Genomic DNA, 19,220 nt, shown 5'->3' on the forward strand with positions numbered 1-19,220 from the left:
GGAGCACTAGGAAGGAGTCGGGCCCGGCCGCCCAGGACAGAGCCAGGCACCCTGGGCAGCTGTGTGATGAGCCTCCACATGTCCGTTCAGGCATCCTGGGCACACAGAGGGAGAGCAGGTCAGCAGCTGAGGCGCTAGGAGGCACTTTGAGCAGCAATGGCGGGGAGTAGTGCAGCACCTGGGAGAAACTGGCACGGCCTGGAATAGAGCTCCAGGAGGAGAAGAGGCCACCTCTGCGGGGCCGGGCTGAGCCTCTGCCACCTGCAGCCTGGGGCCCAGGAGGGCTGCGTGTCAGCACTCGTTGTGTGCAGAAGCCAAGGGGGATGCAGGCTGTGCCCAGGGCTGTGATCCTCACTGCTGTGAGTTGGGCCCGGCCAGTAAGGGCCCCTTGCGTCCTGCTCTCGGGAGTTGGCACAGGCCTAGCCCTTGGGGCAGTGGGGCTCTCTGCGCACGATTGACTGTGACGCCTCCGGAAGCGTCCCTTGAGGCAATTTTCCACACTGGCTGCACTCATAGGGCCTTTCTCCAAGGTTGACCTTCCGATGCCGAATGCGGGTAGAAGCCCTTGCCACACCTGCTGCACTCATACGGCCGCTCTCCAGTGTGAGTCCTTTCATGCTGTGCCAAGGCATCTTTGCGGCTGAAGGTCTTCCCACACTCACCACACACATGGCATGTTCTTCATGGGGGCCCTTGGCCTCCTCTTTGGCTTTGAACTAGAGCACAGAGGAAGTTAAGGTCTCTGCACACCCATGTTTATCACAGCACAATTCACAGTAGCCAAAATGTAGAAGCAGCCAATGTGCCTGCCAATGGATGAATGGATAAAGAAAATAAGACGTGTATAAAAAAGTATTACTCAACCAGAAAGCAAACTGTAATGATGTCATTTGCAGGAAGATGGTTGGAACTGGAGATCACTGCGCTAAATGAAACACCCTTGATTCAGGAAGACAATATCTCATATCACCTACTTTCCTAATATGCAAAATCTAGAGAAGAAAGAAAATGAGAGTGTAAGGAACACGGTTGATAAGAAGGGTAAGGCAGTGTGCTCTAAAGAAGGGTAATGTGGGGAAGCGTCCCAACATCCATTCCACCCAGGACTCAGAAGTCCACGTGGTGCTGGGCATGGTGGCGCACACCTTTAATCTCAGCAGTCAGGAGGCTGAGTTGGAGGCTAGCCTGAGCTACAGAGCAAAGAAATGGAAATAACAGAGTACAGCTTCCTAGTAGGAATTTCATTCCTATGGGAAAAATGTTTCCAAGTCTCATGAACATGGTACCTTGTAGTACTACTGTCTTCCTTTCATTTTTAAGTCCCTCAACCACACATGCCCAGATATAATCAAAGCCCACACTTTGTAATGGATACTTTTGTTCCTTTTCCAGTACTAGCTTTAATAAAGTATTTAATATAATTCATATATCATACAATTAATCCATTCAACGTGTGCAATTTAGTATTTTTTACTATCTATATCAAATCGGGCAATAATCACCAAATTCAATTTTAGAAATTCATTACCCTGCAAACAAATGCTGCACCCTTAGTTATTACCCCAACATTGGATCTCCCTCCCCCAGTGCCAGGAAACCAGTACTCTGTATTCTGATCCATGGATTTGCCTATTCTGGGACATTTCATAGAACTTGAATCTTTTTTTTTTTCATTAAGTTTATTGATACTTCTCAGGTATACAGTACAGTTACATTCATCACTGGGATCTTGTACCTTTACATGACGTATCTTGGTTTTTATTTTTTTCCCATTCCCCTGCCCTCCCTTCACCCCCTCCACCCTCCCCTATCTACAAAGACTTTGTTTCCATGTTTTCCTTTGCTCATATTTTTTCTTTTCCTTTCCTCTACCCTTCCCTCTTCCCCCACTCCTCTAGCCCATTTCTTCCTATTTCACATTATCAATTACACAATTTGAACCACATTTGCACTTTTAGTCTCTCACACCAGACAAACTATTCGGTATTTACATATGCGTGTCCCATTTATCGCACCTAAGAGTACGGCCTCAATCACGCGAGTCTTATGCCATGTGGTACCCTTGCTTTTCTGGCCTCCTTCAGCCAGCATGTTTTCAAGGTTTTCTATATTTTGCCAACGTTAGGCCTTCATTCCTTTTTCTTGCCAAATATCATTTCACTATGAATAGCTCACATTTGTTTACCCACTCGCGACCTGGACATTTAGACAGATTCCACATTTTGGCTCGCAAATAATGCTTCTCTGAAAGCATTTGTGCTACTGGATACATATCTCTCTTGAGTATCTAAGAGTAGAACTGCTGGTTACATGTTAGGGCTGGGTTTGATCTTCTGAGAATTGATCTGCCATTTTCCATACCCACAGAGCAGGGGAAGGTTTCAATTTTCCACATTCTTACCAAATTTGCTTTCAAATCGTTGTTATCACTGTTATTAGTACCTTTTCTCCCTTCTCTATGTTTTTACTTGTACAAATGTTCAACCATACCAAGAGAGCAGGCAGAGACTGTACACACATGCAGGGTGGTTGTTCACCATGCTCAGATGCTGTTCTAGAAGCCTGATTGGCTCCTCAGCCCTTCTCGAGTCCACCCAGGAACCAGACGTGGGGCCCTGCTGCTGTCTTCAAGGCCTGCCTCAAGGGTACTGTGCTGGAAACCTGGGGGTGCCTGTGTTTCTATGAGAACGTGGAACCCTCTGAGCCTGGTGAGCCAGCCTCAGACCGACCAGGGTGTTCCTCTCAGGTTTCAGCAGGATGAGGTAGCACTTGGGGAGGAAGATGCCACCCAGCAGTCCTGCCGTGGAGGCCAAGACGGAGAAGACCTCCACAGCTACCGTGGCCTTGCCCCGTGCACTGTGGTACAGGGGAAGGAAGGCCGTCCAGACGCTGCAGAAGAGCAGCATGCTGAAGGTGAGGAACTTGGTCTCGTTGAAGGTGTCTGGCAGGTCCCGGGCCAGGAAGGCCACAGAGAAGGTGCCCACAGCCAGGAGGCCCAGGTAGCCCAGCACGCAGGAGAAGGCGACCCCAGAGCCCTCCTGACACAGGAGCACGAGGTGGCCTGGCTCTGATGTTGCATCCTTTTGTGGGAATGGTGGGGAGGTGCCCAGCCAGGCCCCACAGAGAATGACCTGCATCAAGGAGGAGACAAAAACCATGGAGGAGGAGGCACTGGGCCTCAGGCACATGAGGACCCTCTGTCCTGGCCTAGTGACCCTGAAGGCCAGGACCACGGTGAGCGTCTTGGCGAGGACACAGGACACGGCCACAGTGAACACCACGGCAAAGGTGGTCTGGCGGAGGAGGCAGGTGGTGGGTGAGGGGCGACCCAGGAACAACAGAGGGCACAGGGCACAGAGGGCCAAGGAGGCCAGGAGCACGTAGCTGAGGGCCCTGTTGTTGGCCCTGACCACGGGTGTGTCCCGGAACCTCAGGAACACCCCGAGGACCAGGCATGCCAGGCCGGCCAGCGCCAGCACCACCAATGTCAGCGCAAGGCCCAGGGGCTCATCAAAGGCCAGGAAGGTCTCTGTCCTGGGAAGGCAGCGGTCTCTGGTCTGGCTGGGGTACAGCTCCTCGGGACACTGGCGACAGCTCTGCATGTCTGTGGGAGACACAACACCACCTCTTCAGCCACACACAGCTTATGAAACCAACTCCGGAACACTTCCTGTCCACCAGGCCTTCTTAGGAGCCCCTTGTTTTCATTGCTGTCTTTATAAATTATTTTTGTCATTTTTGACGTGGCATTGGATCCAGGGGCACTAGGAAAAGGGCTGCAGGACACATATTATGAGGACTGGGTTGTACTGTTTTCTGCAGTATGTGGGAGTTGATCTGTACCCTGAGCTACATTCCCAGATTGTTTGTTTTATCTTGACATGCGTCCTTACTCGGTCACTAAGTTGCCTAAACTGGGCTCAAACGTGCTCTCTTCCTGCCCCGCCAGCCAGAGTGTTTGGATTGCTGGTCTGCACAGTCACACATGGTGACTCCACTGTTTTTATTTCAATGGTTAATTTTTCCCCAAGTAGTAGCTGTGACTGTCCGTATTACTGTTTTGTGCTGAGTTGTATCCCTCGAAGCATGTTTGAAGTCCTGACCTCCAGGGCCTCAGAACGTGACTGTACTGGAGGTAGGTAAATCGGCCTCGAGATAATTCAGGTTCGGTGAGATCACTGAGGTGGCCCTAAGCCAACATGCCTGGCATCCTCACAGGACGAGGGGCCTGCGGTCCAGGTAAGCCAGGAAGTACACAGAAAGACGTGGCCGCCTGCAAGTCCAGGAGAGGTCTCAGGAAAGCCCCTCCCTCAGACACCAGGATCTCACTGTGCTTGGTGAAGTGGGGTGGCAGCATGGGGGGTTCCTCATCAGCGCTATAGCCGCCGTGCCTCTCAACGGGGTGCATTTCAGGACACATTTCCTTGGGAATAAATGCGAGATCTGCTTCCTGGCCAGGGTTCCTCAGAAATCCCACAGAGAACAAGGACTTCTCAGTGCCTTCTTGGGGTGGGGATACAAAGGTAGTGTAGCCTCTGAGTCCTGAGTCACCCCACTCACCTTTCTGATTGGCAAACTGTCCCTCGGGGCAGGGCCGGCACTCGAAGCAGCAGTGGGGGGCTCCCTGTTGGGGAATCTGACTGGATCCCGGTTCACAGCTGGTGCTGCAGACAGAGCTAGGCACCTGGGAACAGTTTGCAGGGTGACAGCAGAGACCCTGTTGCTGGGATGCAAGGGTGACTTGACCCAGCAGGGAGCAGACAGGGATCCTCCCCACGGTAACAGGCAGAGTGCAGGGGAAACGTCCTCTGCCATCAGAAATGATGTGCAGAGGGAACACACACATGGAGGGACTGAGCACCTGCTACAGAGTGTGCCCGTGGCCGGTATGTAGAGGCAACACTCAGCAAAGCCTGCACACCTGGCCTTTTCCATCACACTGGGGTCATATATCAGGAACTACAGATTATGGGCCTACATCACGCACACGCACACACACACACACACACACACACACACACACACTCGCTCCCACAATATGGCAGAGACCACTTGCCACATGGGACCTAAACAGCCACAGTACTGCTCCCTCTCTCCAGGCACCACTTCTAGGCAGGAGAATCAGGAGGGAGAGGAGTAGGGATACTAGGGAGTGGGTGTTGGGTGCCCCCGGGAGAGACCAGGAGCCCTCAGCTCACGCCCATTGAGGCAATAAGGGATCCTCTGGCCACACAGCTGTGTCCCTGAAGGAAGGAGTCAAGGACAGAGCTCTATCTCTCAGCAAATCCTGAAGCCACTATGATGGAGATACCTTTGGATCAGACACAGGACACTCTACAGAAAACGGGCAAGAACGGGTCCTGCACGAGAGCACCACCAGCACCTGACCCTGACAGCAACAGCAGGCGCTACAGCATCACAGGACAAGGCCTGCTCTGCGTGGGATGGGTGTGGAGAGCAGAGCTGTGACCTCCCAGGCCTCCATGGGCCTCACAGACCATGAGAGAGACGTGGAGAAATGGGAAATGTCTCACAGAAACCTTGTTCACACCACTACTGTGGCTTTATTTTAATCTTTTTCTTCTACTGAAGATTGAACCAAGAACCTGCCATTCAGCAACATTAGGAAGACTTTTTTTTATTTCTTTTTTTGAGTCAGGGTCTCATTAAATTGCCCAGGCTGGTCTTCAGTTTTAAATCCTCCTGCCTCGCTTTCCCAAGGTGTTGGGATGACAGGTATGCAGCCCTGTGCCCAGCTTGAGAGTTAATTTAGATTTGATGGTGAGTAAATGCCTTTCCACCCTCACACAAAAGTCCACTATGGCCAAACACAATGACTGAGCTACAACCGACCTCATTTACAGCCACATCCCTTTCATGGCTCCAACAAAAGCAAGAACCCTGGACCCAAGTTTCCCCACATCCAGAGCCCAGCCTGAGACCATTCGTTGGGCCAGGAATCCCACCTGGACACCGTCCTTCAAGTGGATCATCATTCTGTCCCCTGGAGAGCGATGAGGGTCCACCGTGCCAATGTGGACAAAGTGGAACTGGCCCTCAGGGCTCTGCTGCCCTTGGAAAACATCAAATGTTGTCACCAAATCTCCATTGGCATCGAACATGATGTGGGTCCCATCGGGGGTCTGGAAGCGCACCTTTCTGAGGGGGTGAAGGAGCTGGGGAAGGAGGGTGACATGTAGCCTTGCCAGGGCCCCACCTGGGGTGGCAGGTGGAGCTCCAGGCAAGGCCATCTCGTCCATCAGGCACATGGGGTACAGGGGCCCAAGAAAATGTTCCACCTTTAACTTCTGGCAAAAGCAAAATGAAAATTGCATAATAAGCAATGTGTAATAATGAATCCATATCTCTATAAGGCAATCATTAATTAAATTTCACTATCAGTTCTGTGGAGGCAAGAACCCAGGACCACTGGTATTGCTGTTTCCCATCCTGAGCCTCCCATCTCCCTCCACATCTGGGCACACTGATGTGTGGAACATCCACGGAAGGTCTTGCTGCACCCTCCTGATCCCAGCCCGGTCTTCCGACCTCCAAGGCCCAGCTGTGGCTCTTCCTGTCTTCTCCCCTGCAGGTGGGGCCTGTGGAGCCACTGCTCTCTTCTCATGGCTACTTACTGTCCAGGTGGGCTCAGATCTGTCCTCCCACTGGGCCAACCTTCCTATCCTGCCACAGCCTTCCGTCCCTCACTCCCACAACCTCATCTACCTCACAGCATGCAGATATCGCACATCTTGTGGATTTCTACTCAGTCTGCCCTGCCCAACAGGCAGGCACCCTCACTGTCCATCCACCCACAGCCCCATCTGTCCTTAGTCCTTGAGCAGTAGCAGCCCCATGATCCAAGTGGAGGTCAAGACAGTGTTCCCTTGCTTTCTCAGCCTCCGTTACCCTTGGTGGCCAACAGCATGTATCTAGGAGAGTCCTCTCAACTCCTGGCTAAGGATGTTCACCTGTGGCCTGATGGGTGGAGAAGATGCACTATTGTGCCCACCCTGTCTTTCCTCTCGTGAGTTTCCAGTGGGTCAGTGACAGTCACTGTCAAATGCTGAGGAGGAAGGTTAAAAATCCAAACCTTACAGACATTTGTGCTGCTTGTCTCAGTGCAGCAGCCTGCTTTCTAAAGATGCGTGGGCCCCTGTTTGTGTTCAGTAGAAGAGATTAGGGAAGCCCCCTATGTATAAGCAAGCTTTCCTGGTAGGACAGCCTCGAGGGCCAGTGAGCCACTGCCTTGGGCACATTGGGTGGAAAGAGCCACGGGTAAAGCCCTGGGTAAATGAATCCTGGTAAAGGTGGAGGGACAAGATCCAGACAGTGTTATCCATGATAGGGATGGCCCCCAGGATATGATACATTCACAGAGAGGGGATTTAATAGGAACTGCTTTTGTCCATTCCACGGAGGTGGTGGTAGCCTGAGAAGCCCTGTGTGCACACAGCCTTGGTCTGCAGAGGGGAACTGGTCAGGAGAATAGCTGAGCGCAGGTAGGAAAATAAGGCCCGGAGACTTAATCAGACCCTTTCTCAAAATAAAACAAAAATTGTATTGTGGAACTAGATCATTAGTAAGATATCCCTGGGTTTGATCTATAGTACCATAAAAAAGACTTTTTAATAAAAGCATATCTCCCCCCATATTTGAAACCCAGTTGTTCTAAAACTTATTTTTAGCAAATGAAACACAGAAATCTTTGTTCACTGAATTTCAGATTTTTTAAAATGACTCTTATCTGGATGTCGTGATGTGTGCCTGTGAAGCCAGCACTGAAAGAAGCTGAGCGAGGAGGATTTCAAATTCCAGTCTAGCCTTGGTAATACATGGAGCTCCTGTGAGAAAATAAACAGTAAAAATATTTGGAAATGAAATTCAGGGGTAGAGCATTCCAGGGTTCAATCCCAGGTGCCACAAAAGAAAAAAAAAAAAGACTCATTAGTACAACACATTCAACATTTGGAAATTCAATGTTTGGGAGCATTCAAAGCATTCAGTGATACATTAAATATTTGGGTCCTTTATAATAAATGGTATGTGCAGTTATCTATTACTAAAGTTTACATTGTGCATACTCTAAACACTATTCACTTGTTACCAAAAGTAAAATTTTGAAAATACAACCAAAAAAATCTATTCCCTGTAGATCTGTAATTTGAATTTTACCAGGCATTATTTACTAAATTGAGTACCCACCCACTGTCACACAACCAGCCTGGCCTCAGGACTAAGGGCCCAGTGCTCCTCCAATGCTTCTGGTCTCCAGGCACAAGCATCTTCACAGATGAGCACTAGAACTGGGGACCTTCGCAGCTGCACATAAAACATCCAGTCTCCTCTCTTCCCTGTGACCCCACTCACCTGCCAGGGCTGGAAGTGCTGGAGGTCTGTGCACACTCCATCCCCACCTTCACAGGAGAGCAGGTCCTGCAGGGCATGGGTGACACTGTACACAGCCGTGTACGCAATGTCCATTTCACTCACACTCTGGAAAGGATGCTCATGGCCTCTTAGACTCTCACGGCCTGAGCAGAGCCATATATCCCCTGCCACTGTGCTGTTCCTGTGTGGCCATCTGCACCCAAAGGTGGCCTCCCAGAACCTCCCCAGGAACATGTCCTCTGGGGTCCGGGTAGGGTGTAAGTTGGCAAAGAACTCAGGGAACCCACGTACCCTACTGCCATGGCACAGAAGGCCAAATGCACCCTGCAGGACCTGAGAGATGCCAGGCATGGCCAGGGCAAGGGCCGTGTGCAGGAGGCCCTCACTGACCCAGACCTGGCCCAGGAGATGGACACCCAGGAGTCTCTGCAGGATGAGCATGAAATTGCAGTTGCTGAGGAAGACCAAGACCCCCGTGGCAGTGCTGGTCAGCATCTTCTGCACCACAGTGCTGATCTTCTCAGGGGAATGCTGGGAAGGGACTGGGAGGTGGAATTCGATGCAGATGTCTGCCTCTTCCAGCTCCCTAGCAGCTAGGGCACTGGCCTGCTGCCCAAAGTCATCATCTTGGGCCAGGATGATGACCCAGGAGCATCCCAAGTGCAGCACCAGCTGGGTCACAGCACGGGAAGACATGAAGTCACTGATCCGGGTTCGCAGGAAGGATGGGAACTGGGTCTTATCACTGAGGCTGGGCAGTGTGGATGAGTAACTGACCTGTGGGGAAGAGCAGGGCACAAGAGAGAGGACCAGGCTTAGCAAAAGGCTTGGCATAGGTCTGAACTCAGGATGCAAATGCAGTGAGGATGGGGGAGGGAGCAGCTCACCAGGCGGCCTGGACATCCTCCCAGATTTGTCCCTCTAAGAATTATGTCCCATGCTCATCTTCAGTCCTGGGCAGCAAAGCAGTTGGTCATCCAGGCCTGATCAGAGCTGGGGCATAATTCCTCCTTTAAGAAACATGAAGGCAAGACACAGATAAGCAGTTTGAATCACAACCCAAAACCCAACATTACGTTGTCTGAAAGAGACACACCTCATCTACAGAGGTACACCTAGACTAGAGGTGAAAGGATGGAACACTGTTTTCTCTGCAGCCTCAGCCCAAAGCAAATAGGAGTAGCTACTCCAATATTCAAAATAAAACTGATCACAATGGACAAGAAGTCATTAAATATTTTCAAAAGGAACAATTGCAGCATGAGATTAAAATTGTAAATAGATATGCAATGAATGCCTGCCCATCCAATTTAATAAAGGAAAAACTTGACAAACAAGGACAGATAGACACTATTACAATCATAATGAGGGACTTCAATGCCCCCACTCACAAATAGATAAGTCAAACAGAAAAATCAACAGAGAAATATTAGAGTTGAACCACACTTTTGAGTTAATGAATTTAACAGACACCTAGGGAGTGATTCATCAAACAACTGAAGAATATACATTCTTCTCAACAGCCAACAGAACATTCTCCAAAATAGATCATATAGCATATCTAAATAAGTACAAAGAGAACTAAAATAATCTCTTGCCTCTTATCAGATCATAATGAAATACAACTAGGAATCAAGAACAAAAGCTACCAACAAAATACAAAACACATAGAGACTAAATATTACAGTCTTGAAAAATCAATGGGTCACAGAAGAATTCAGGGGAAAAAATTTAAAATTCCTGGAACCAAATGACAATATAAATAAAATATACCAGAACCTCTGGGATAAAACAAAAGCAATTCTAAGAGAAGTTTTGAGCTGAGGTGCCTATTTTAGAAAAAAAAATGCCTAGAATAAATTAAATAATGATATATCTTAGGGTTTTATTAAACAAGAACAACTCATAGCCAAAATTGTAGAAGGAATGACATTATAAAGATCAGAGTGGTAATCAACAAAATTGAGATTAAAAAGCACAAGTGACAGTAGGGCACGGTGGTGCATGTCTTTAATCATAGCACTTGGGAGGCTGAGGCAGGAGGATTGCCTTGCCTTGCCTTGCCTGAACTACATAGCAACACCCTGTACCAAAACAGCAGCAGCAGCAGCAGCAGCAACAACAAAAATACAAGGGATTAATGAATGAAAGAGTTGGTTCTTTGAATGAATAAACAAGATCAATAAGCCTTTCGCCAAATTTACCAAAAGAAGCAATAGCTTTTATCAACGCAATTAGAAACAAAAAGGAAAAGCCCTCACAGTCACCACTGAAATATAGATTATATAAAACTGTTTTAAAAAATTATATTCCAATACGTTGGAGAATCTGAAAGAAAGGGTCAGATTTCTAGACACAAATGACTACCAAATTCAACCAATAAGATAGAAAAATCCTGAACACACCAATAAGAGGCAACAAACTTTATGTAGTGCTAAAAATTCTACAGCTAAGAAAAGCCAGGACCAAATGGACTCACCATGACTTTACCAGGACTTCAGAGTAGAATTAATATCAGTGCTCCTCAAACTCTTCCACAGAAATTGAAGGGGAATGAACACCGCCATGCTCACTCCATAAAACCAGCATCACTCTGAGACACAAAAAACTTCACAACGCACACAACAGAAAAAACTATGGTTGGGGCCGGGGATTTAGCTCAGGGTTTCGGTGGTGTGCAAAAAACAAACAAACAAACAAAAAACTATGGTCCCTGGTAAACTATTCTTGACAAAAACAGATGCAAAAATACTCACAAAAGGGTCATACATAGGTCACATGCATGCCTACGTTTATAGTGGCAGGATGTGCAGTAGCTCACTCCTGGAAACAGCCCAAATGCCCATCAATCGACGAATGGATAAAGAAGGTGTTTTTGTTTTTATAGGATGGAGAACTACGCTGCCGTAAAGAAGGATGAGTTTGAGACATTTATAGCCAAATGGATGCACCTTGAGATTATACTTTTAAGCGAAATAAGTCAGACACACATATTTAAATGCTGCATTGTTTCTCTTGTGTGAGAAACCTAAAGTGGGAATAAGGAATAAATTGTACAACAGACATTAGGAAATTGGAAGAAAATGTTCAAATGAGAAAGGGAACAAGGGAGGATGGAGGAAGAAAGGATAGAATGGACAAGGAAAAAAAGAGAAAATTGAAGGAAAAATGGAAACAAAATTTTTGTACATGGGGGGATATGGGGAAAAAAGAAGCAGCAAGATATATCATGTACTGGTACAAATTCCCCATGATCAATGTTATCACTATGTCTGTCTAAAATGTACCAATAAATGTTTTGCTAAAAAAAAAAGAAAGGTCATAGGTCAAGCCAGATGTGGCGGTACACACCTCCAGTCCCAGTACTCAGGCAGCTGATGCAGGAGGTTGACCATGATTTCAGGGCTGGGGTATACAGTGAGTTCAAGACAGCCTGAACTACTTAGTGAAATTCTGTCTCAAAAATTAAAAAAAAATTTACATCATGACCAAGTCAGCTTCATCCCAGTTATCCAAATATGGTTCATCATATGTAAATCAAGAAATATAATATACCACATAAATGTAATTAAAGATAAAAATCACTTGGCCATCTGAATTGATGCAGAAAAAAAAAGATCCAACATCCTTTTGGGATAAAAAAAAAAATCTGATGAAAGTCAGTATAGAAAGACATCACCTCAAACTGATAGAAGTCATTGTGACAAGCTCACAGCCAACCTCACACTGACTGGGGAAACTGAAAGCATTTCCCTAAAATCAGAAACACCACAAGAGTTTCCACACTCAGCAGTCCTGTACAATACAGTACTAAAATTTTAGAGAAGCTGCAAGGGAAGATGAGAGAAACAAAAGAGGTATCAACGGGAGAGAAAGGAGCCACATTACCTTTATTTGAAGATGACACGATCCTCTACACAAAGAACCCAAAAGTGCCCCCAGAAAACTCTTATTAGAGATACATGATAAGGCAATTCACCCAAGTGGCAGGGTACAAAGTCAATTTTTATAAATTAAAAATTAACAAAGATTAATCGAATTTTTGTTCACTAACAATGAACCTGCAGTGACCGAAACCAGGAAAATGACTGCATTCATAGTAACTACAAAAGTTAAATAATGTACCTAGAAATAAAAGTAACAAAGGAAGTGGAAGACCTCTGTAATAGAAACTATAGCATTCTGAAGAAATAAATGGAAGAACACGTTAGTAAATGGAAAGTCAGCTCCTAATCTTAGATAGGCACAATCAATATTTTAAAATAGACCTATCACCAGAAGTGATACATACATGTCATGCAAATCCTATCAAAATACCAACAACATTCTTCAAAGAGCTAGAAAATACAATCCTAATGCACCTTGAGAACACAATGCTAAGTGAAATAAACTGGACACATGAGTTAAAAATAGAGTGGTTTCTCTTATGTGAGAATCCCAACGTACAAATAAAGCGCAAAACAAAGGACAGACAGCAGGAAATAGCAAGATGGATCTTTTGCACATGGGAAGGGCAGTGCAAGACAGAGGAAGGGAACTGGAAGTGGAGGAAAAAAGATTAATAAAAAAACAGAGTATTTTGAAATGCTGTGTACATTTACCAAGTCCCTATGAGGAATGTGATCATCGTCTATTACAAACGTGTACCTAAAAAAAGGAAAAATATATACAAACGAAGGGGTCCAAGGCTACAGGGAGGGAGAAGGGAGGGATGCAAAACAAAATTGAGAAATGTCACGTACATGTCAACTCTCCATGATGAATGTAATCATAATGTACTATAAATACGTACCAACAAAATTTTTTTGGTATAGAATCAGAAGAGACCCAGAATGTCAGAGGAATCCTTAGCAAAAAGCAAAGCATGAGAAATTATAATCCATATTTCAAGTTATACAATGAAGATATAGTAAGAAAAACAACATGGTTCATGCATAAAAACAGACACATAGACCAAAAGAATAGAGGAGACAAACAACTCCAGGATTATTCAGCCATCTGATCTTTAATAAAGGGACTGAAAAATACACTGGAGAAAAGATAACCTCTTTAACAAATGGTTAAAAAAACTAAATAAAGAAGACTGATAAGAAACACAAAGAAGCACGAAACCAGGCCCACATCTCTCAGTTTGTACTAAAATCAAATCAAAGTGGATCAAGGATCGAGAAATAAAAACAGAAAAACTGAAACTGCTGGAAGCTAAAATAGGGAAACACTTGTAGCTATAGGTACAGGCAAAACTCCAATGTTTCAAGAAATATTACCAAGAATCATCAAAGTGACTACACTAATTTTAAGAGCTTCTGCACATCAAAGGAAATAAAAGAATGAAGAGACTATTTTAAAAGTGTGAGGAAAAATTTCCCAGCTTCATACAATCAAGAAATGAGTAGACATTTCTCGAAAGAAGCAATACAAGTGGCCCAGAAGGACACGGGGAAATATTCAGCATCTTTTACCATTAAGGAAATGCAAATCAGCAGTAAGATTCCACCTTACTCCAGAAAGAGGAGCTACCCTCAAGTGCTCAAAGAACAACACATGTTGGCAAGGATGCAGGCAATGTAAACTAGTGCAATCTCTATGCAAATCAGCACAAAGAGTCCTCAAAAAACTGAAAATAGAAATAACATTTCGCTCAGCCATACCTGTGCTGGGTATTTTTCTGGAAGAGTCAGAGCCCCCATACTGTAGTGAGGCATGCATACCCATGTTAACAGCTGTGCAATGCACAACAGAGCGACCACAAAAGCTAGCTAGACGCACATCAACAGACAGATGGATTTTTAAAATGCAATATGTTCACATAGTGCAGAATTATTAGCCATAAAGAATGAATTGAGTCATCTCTAGAGACCCTGGGTCTCTGTTTAAGTGAAATACATCACTCACAAAAAGTTAAAATCCCATCATTCTCTTAAATGACAAATCCAGATATAAATAAATGATAGAGTGAAATAAGCAGATGGTAGCAGCAGAGAGGCAGACTTTTTGGAGATGGAAAATGGAAACGGGGCCAGGGGTAGGGGAGGGAGGAGAGCAGAAAACCAAAACTGATGAAGACACATAAATAATGTGTGGATTCTTCAAAACAAAGGTAACCATCCTTTATTCCAAACACATACACTGCTGCCATCACACCGCAGAGCCCAAGCAGCTCCAGTGCTGGTGGGGCCTGGTGAAGCTTCGGGGAGCTGGGCGAGAGGCCCACGGCCTGCACCTCTAACACCCATGCAGCGGCAGCTGCCTCGGTCAGCACCTTTGGGAATCCAGTTCTAGTCTCAAATGGAATCCTCCGGATAATGTTTTTAACATACTGATGCGTGAGCCAGCATCATCAGCTCCTGCCCCTCCTGGCCCTGATTAGTGAGTTAGAGAAATCTCTGCCACGCACTGATTTCCCCTCCCAGGAAGTGTTCCAGAAACCTCCTGGACACCATTCTTTGAGGGCCCAAGAGGGCCCGGAGAGGAGGGCTGGCTCTGTGTCCTCCCTGCTGGCTCGAGAGGAAGCCAGGAGCAGCTAAGCCTCACCTGCCCTCTCAGCGCCCCCTCACCCCTGTCTGCTCCTGGTTCTCAGCCAGGCTGCGTGGTGACTCCGCTTTGCACAGAGCTGCTACGTTGCCATCCGGGGTGGAGACCATGTTTGGGGCCAGTTCACATTTGTCTGCTTTCGTGTCAGGAAGAGACCGCGTTTCCAGCAGAGAGAAGAGCCCTCAGCACAGCTCTGTGTCGCATTTGGTCCTGATGGAGGCTGAGGAGCAGGATGGAGCTCCTCAGGCCCTGGCTGTCTGCATGGATGTCTTTACCTGTGTACAAACCCTCTCCTCCTGCCAGAGAGCAGGGATTTAGTAGGAAACATAGAGGCTGCACTCTAGCCTATACCTGTAGAAGTTGGATTCCTGGGGCCTACAGATAGCTGACAATGACTTGATCTCATACAGACAGGGCTGCCAGATTTGCAAATAAAAATATTGGATAAGCAGTGACATGTGGATTTCACATGAACAACGAGTACTTGATATTAGCAGAGCTTTGTTCCTAGCTTGTTTGAAATCCAAATTTATTTGAATTTCCTGTGTTTTTTCTGACCAATCTTCAACATGTAAAATGATTTTCTTGATGTATAGTTAACAAAAAACATATCTAAGTCTTTAAATATGCTTAAATTTGAAAAAAAAGGAAAAAACCCACCTAACAGAAAACTGCAGCGGAGAACATATTATCAGAACTCTAAGCTGAGAGGATCAGAGTGAATCCTTGGACCAACGAGCCTGCACTGATAATCTGGGGTCAAACGCGTGGAATAGCAACGTGAACATCTGGAAACTTTCCAGGAGCGCTGTCTGCCCGCCTCATCAGGAGGGACCCAGCCTGGAGGCCCCTGGTGGACGAGTCCGGAACAGCAGGAGCCCTGGGCTTCCCTGGTACCAACCCGCATAGCCTCCCTGGAAACACCTTGCACCCGGTCCTGTCACCTTAGGGTCCCACTGCACAGGAGGCTTCCTCACAGCAGGCAGCAAGGACAGCGGGACTCACTCAGGCTCACAGGCTTCACAGTCGGTCCAGGCGGATTTCAAAGCCTCCTTGTACACGGCTAATGGGAATGTGACAGGGCGCAGGGAATACACTGTCCTGCTTCAAAATAGTGACACTGGGGCCAGTGACTCTACCCCAAACTCAAGAGAATTAAACCTGTATGTGAACCTGCAGAGAAACAGGATCCAAAGGAGCCAAAGCAAAAACAGTTGAAACGCCCTCGGACAGCTGAGCGGGTGAACGAAACGAGGTCCGTGCACAGGGAATACGCACTGTCACTAAAAAGGAGTGAGGCTCTGACACTGGCCACAGTGTAGCTGACCTGTCATGCTGCCCGGGAACGATGCCAGTCCCAGACCACACACGAGCTGCTTCTGTCCTGGGAAATGTCCACAAAGGCAGAGCCACAGAGATGGATAGATGAGTGGTTTTGCGGGTAGGAGGTACAGTGTGGTAGCTTCTGGGTTTGGGGTTTCTTAGCAGGGTGAGGAAAATGTTCACATTGATGGTGGCCATGGTTGCCACACTGATCACGCTAAAAGCCACCAAACTGCTCACTTCAATGGTGAATTTATGCCATGCAAATTACATCTCAATTGCCCTCTTAAAAATAAGAGCTGCAAAGAACACGTGCAGCCTGACACGGCCACCGTCTTGGGAATGACATCGGGGGCTTGCAATTCAGCAACACCGTGGAGCAGAGGTGAAGCTGGTGGCCTGAGCCAGTTGCCTGGATTCGAACCCCAGCACCAGCGCCTCCTGGCTGGGTGAGCTGGGACAGTCACTGAGTTGAATCCAAGCCCTTCTGTTCACCCACGCGGTGGGACCCGAGTTCTCCCACAACAAGGTTCTGTGGAGGAGAGCAGAGTTGCTGGAAGGTGACAGCAGGGACCTGTCCTCAGCAGAGAGGCTCAGTGCCACCATCCCCTCAGCTTCGCTGCCATCCTCCCTGGTTCCAAAGCGACAGGGCTGGGGAGGACTCACCTGGGGAAATTTGTAGAGCCCCAGGAGCCTGGCCATGGCCACAGACAGGGCCGATCGCGTGTCCCCCACCAAGGCGGCCCGGGGTGGACCAGACTGGCACACATAGTTGGGGACGGGGTCCTCCTGCCCGGTGAGGAAGGACATGGTCTCATGCAGGGCCCCATGAACTGAGTCCCCGGAGTTGCGGATGGAGAAGCCCAGAGTCAGGTTGGGCAGCAGGTGAGGGTTCCTGTTGATCTCCTCGACAGCAAAGACGAAGCACTGGGCCACCCGGTAGCCCCATCTGGACACGCTGAGGAGAGAAGCCCAAGGTCACAGTGGGCGGAGGGCAGATGGGGCGGGGCACAGTCAGTGACGCCTGTGTGCACGGCACACGCGGGCCAGGTGACAGCATACTTCCTCGTGAAGCCTGTGCGCAAACGCGCTTGGCAGCTTCATTCAGAAGATGCACAGGGGTGGGAGACGGGAACAGTGGAAACAGGGACAGAGTGTCGTGGAGAGGGCGGGAGGCACAGCACGGGCGACTGCACTGCGTGAGCATTGGTGTGTATTTTAAATAGTGCACGTGTGCAATACCAGCACTCCCTGTGGCTGAGGTAAGAGGGTCGCAGGTTCCAGCCCATTGTGGGCAACTTAATGGCTTAGAGACAACCTGTGCCAGATTTGCATATGTAAGGAGATTTTTGTGATTGTAGCTCAGAGCGAATCCCTGGATTCAATCTTGGGGGCGTGGGGTACCGTAGAGTACCAGTGATGGTCATAGTGGAACAGTGCAAATCTCACTGTTTTCAGTGGGAATGCTGTGGTGATTTGGGCAACACTTTAGCAGAGTTAAACACACACACATTGTTCACAAAAAAACAGCCATTCAGACGCACAGACGCACGGCACAGAAATGGACAAAGGGAAAACAGGCAAAGAGAAGCCCTGGCCGCAGCTCAGAAAGAGGTGCAGTGACCCACGTTTATTCAGTAAGGGAAACACCTACCTCTCACCGGGCACCATTCTCAGCACCAGAGGTGGAAAGAGACAAGAATCAGTGCCCAAGCCTGGACCCATCAGCTCAGACAGCTATGAAGACCACGCCAGCGAATGATGCAACATCAGAGGCGATGAGAGGACCTGGCAGAGCCCTGGCTCTGGGATCAACTCCACGACTGCACTGGGCATCCAGGGCCCCACTCACCGTGAGGACGGCAGCCCTGCTGGCAGAGACCTGAAGTCCAGTCGGACAACACCGTGGAACTGCAGAATGGAGAAGCTGCCGCCAAGCACCACATCCCCAGGGCGCTCAAATCTGGGGCTGCTGCCTGGCAGCCGCCAGCCCATGGGCACAGACGATACCAAGAGAGCACATGCCAGCATGGCAAGCAGGGCACATGGCCTCATCCTCCACCAGCTGCACGCAGAGCACTCTCCCACTGCACCCTATGATGGGCAACCTCACGTATGTGGGAAGGGGCTGGGCTCTTATAGAGACACCCCTCACCTGGGGCACTAAACCCCTTCCTTCCCTGGCTCCCTCACCCTCTGAAAGCCCAAAGTTCTGGGTGCCTCCTGCAGACCTCTGGGAGTGAGGTGGTCCAGCTCCATGGAGGACCCACACGCCCACAGCTATGCTGGCTCTCAAGGGTGGCTGTGCAGAGTCTGGAGACGAGCTCTCCCCAGAGCTGCAGGTGGCCCGGGGCCCCATGAGAGTCCCAGAAATAACAAAGTAGGGATGCAGGGCTCCGGGTCAGTGATGCCTGGTCCCATGAGAGGCTGGGCTGTGAGCATCCAGGACAGAGCTAGATCAGGCTCCCGGCCCAGGAGCTGCAGCCATGTCTCTGAGTAGGAAGGAAGTTATTCAATGCCATCGCCACTGCAGATGTGAGCGGACACACAGTCCTGGCCAGGTCACACCATGACGTGCAAGGTCAACTGTGCACCAAAGCACTGAACTATAAACACCAAGCATCTTGAGAATTTAGCAGGATCTCAGCCTCCACCAGTGGGGATGCAAACACCATCTGTGGTCTCAGAACAAACATCTTCAGACATCACCCAGCAGTGGGTAAGGGGGAGAACCAGACCCGAGTGGGTCCAGGGCCCCAGGGAACCCAGACTCCTGGCCTGTGCTGAGTCAGAAGCCCCAGCCTCTGGGCTGGACCCACACAGAGGTGTGCAGCTCTCAAGACCAGGCTTACACGACCCTCAGGACCTCATCCCGGTACTGTCATTGTCCCACAAAGGAACCCCATTTCCTGCCCTTCTGGCCTTGACCACCACAGCAGTTGTGCCTTGACCTCATTTAGTTTGGAAACTGG

At 48.3% G+C, this 19,220-nt stretch overlaps 1 protein-coding gene across 1 annotated transcript; it reads right to left on the bottom strand.

Moving 5' to 3' along the window:
* Nucleotides 1–2,639: 2,639 nt before the first annotated feature.
* Nucleotides 2,640–18,243, bottom strand: LOC104857236 (extracellular calcium-sensing receptor-like). The gene is made up of 6 exons (XM_033766055.1): nt 18,101–18,243; nt 16,915–17,206; nt 8,371–9,168; nt 5,967–6,176; nt 4,561–4,684; nt 2,640–3,604 (listed from the first exon to the last, which is right to left on the bottom strand). The coding sequence occupies exons 1-6, from the start codon at nt 18,241–18,243 to the stop codon at nt 2,640–2,642; spliced, it is 2,532 nt and encodes an 843-aa protein (XP_033621946.1).
* Between the last annotated feature and the right edge of the window lie 977 nt (nt 18,244–19,220).

This window comes from Fukomys damarensis, unplaced genomic scaffold (assembly GCF_012274545.1).
Source record: "Fukomys damarensis isolate Sample0158 unplaced genomic scaffold, DMR_v1.0_HiC HiC_scaffold_19, whole genome shotgun sequence".
NCBI lineage: Eukaryota > Metazoa > Chordata > Mammalia > Rodentia > Bathyergidae > Fukomys > Fukomys damarensis.

Coding starts and splice junctions, on each gene's coding strand:
- LOC104857236 (XM_033766055.1), bottom strand. CDS start 18,243: ATGGGCTGGCGGCTGCCAGGCAGCAGCCCCAGATTTGAGCGCCCTGGG. Junction 6,177..8,370: donor AGCACTTCCAGCCCTGGCAG/GTGAGTGGGGTC, acceptor CTCCTTCCCCAG/CTCCTTCACCCCCTCAGAAA. Junction 4,685..5,966: donor ACTTGAAGGACGGTGTCCAG/GTGGGATTCCTG, acceptor AACTGTTCCCAG/GTGCCTAGCTCTGTCTGCAG.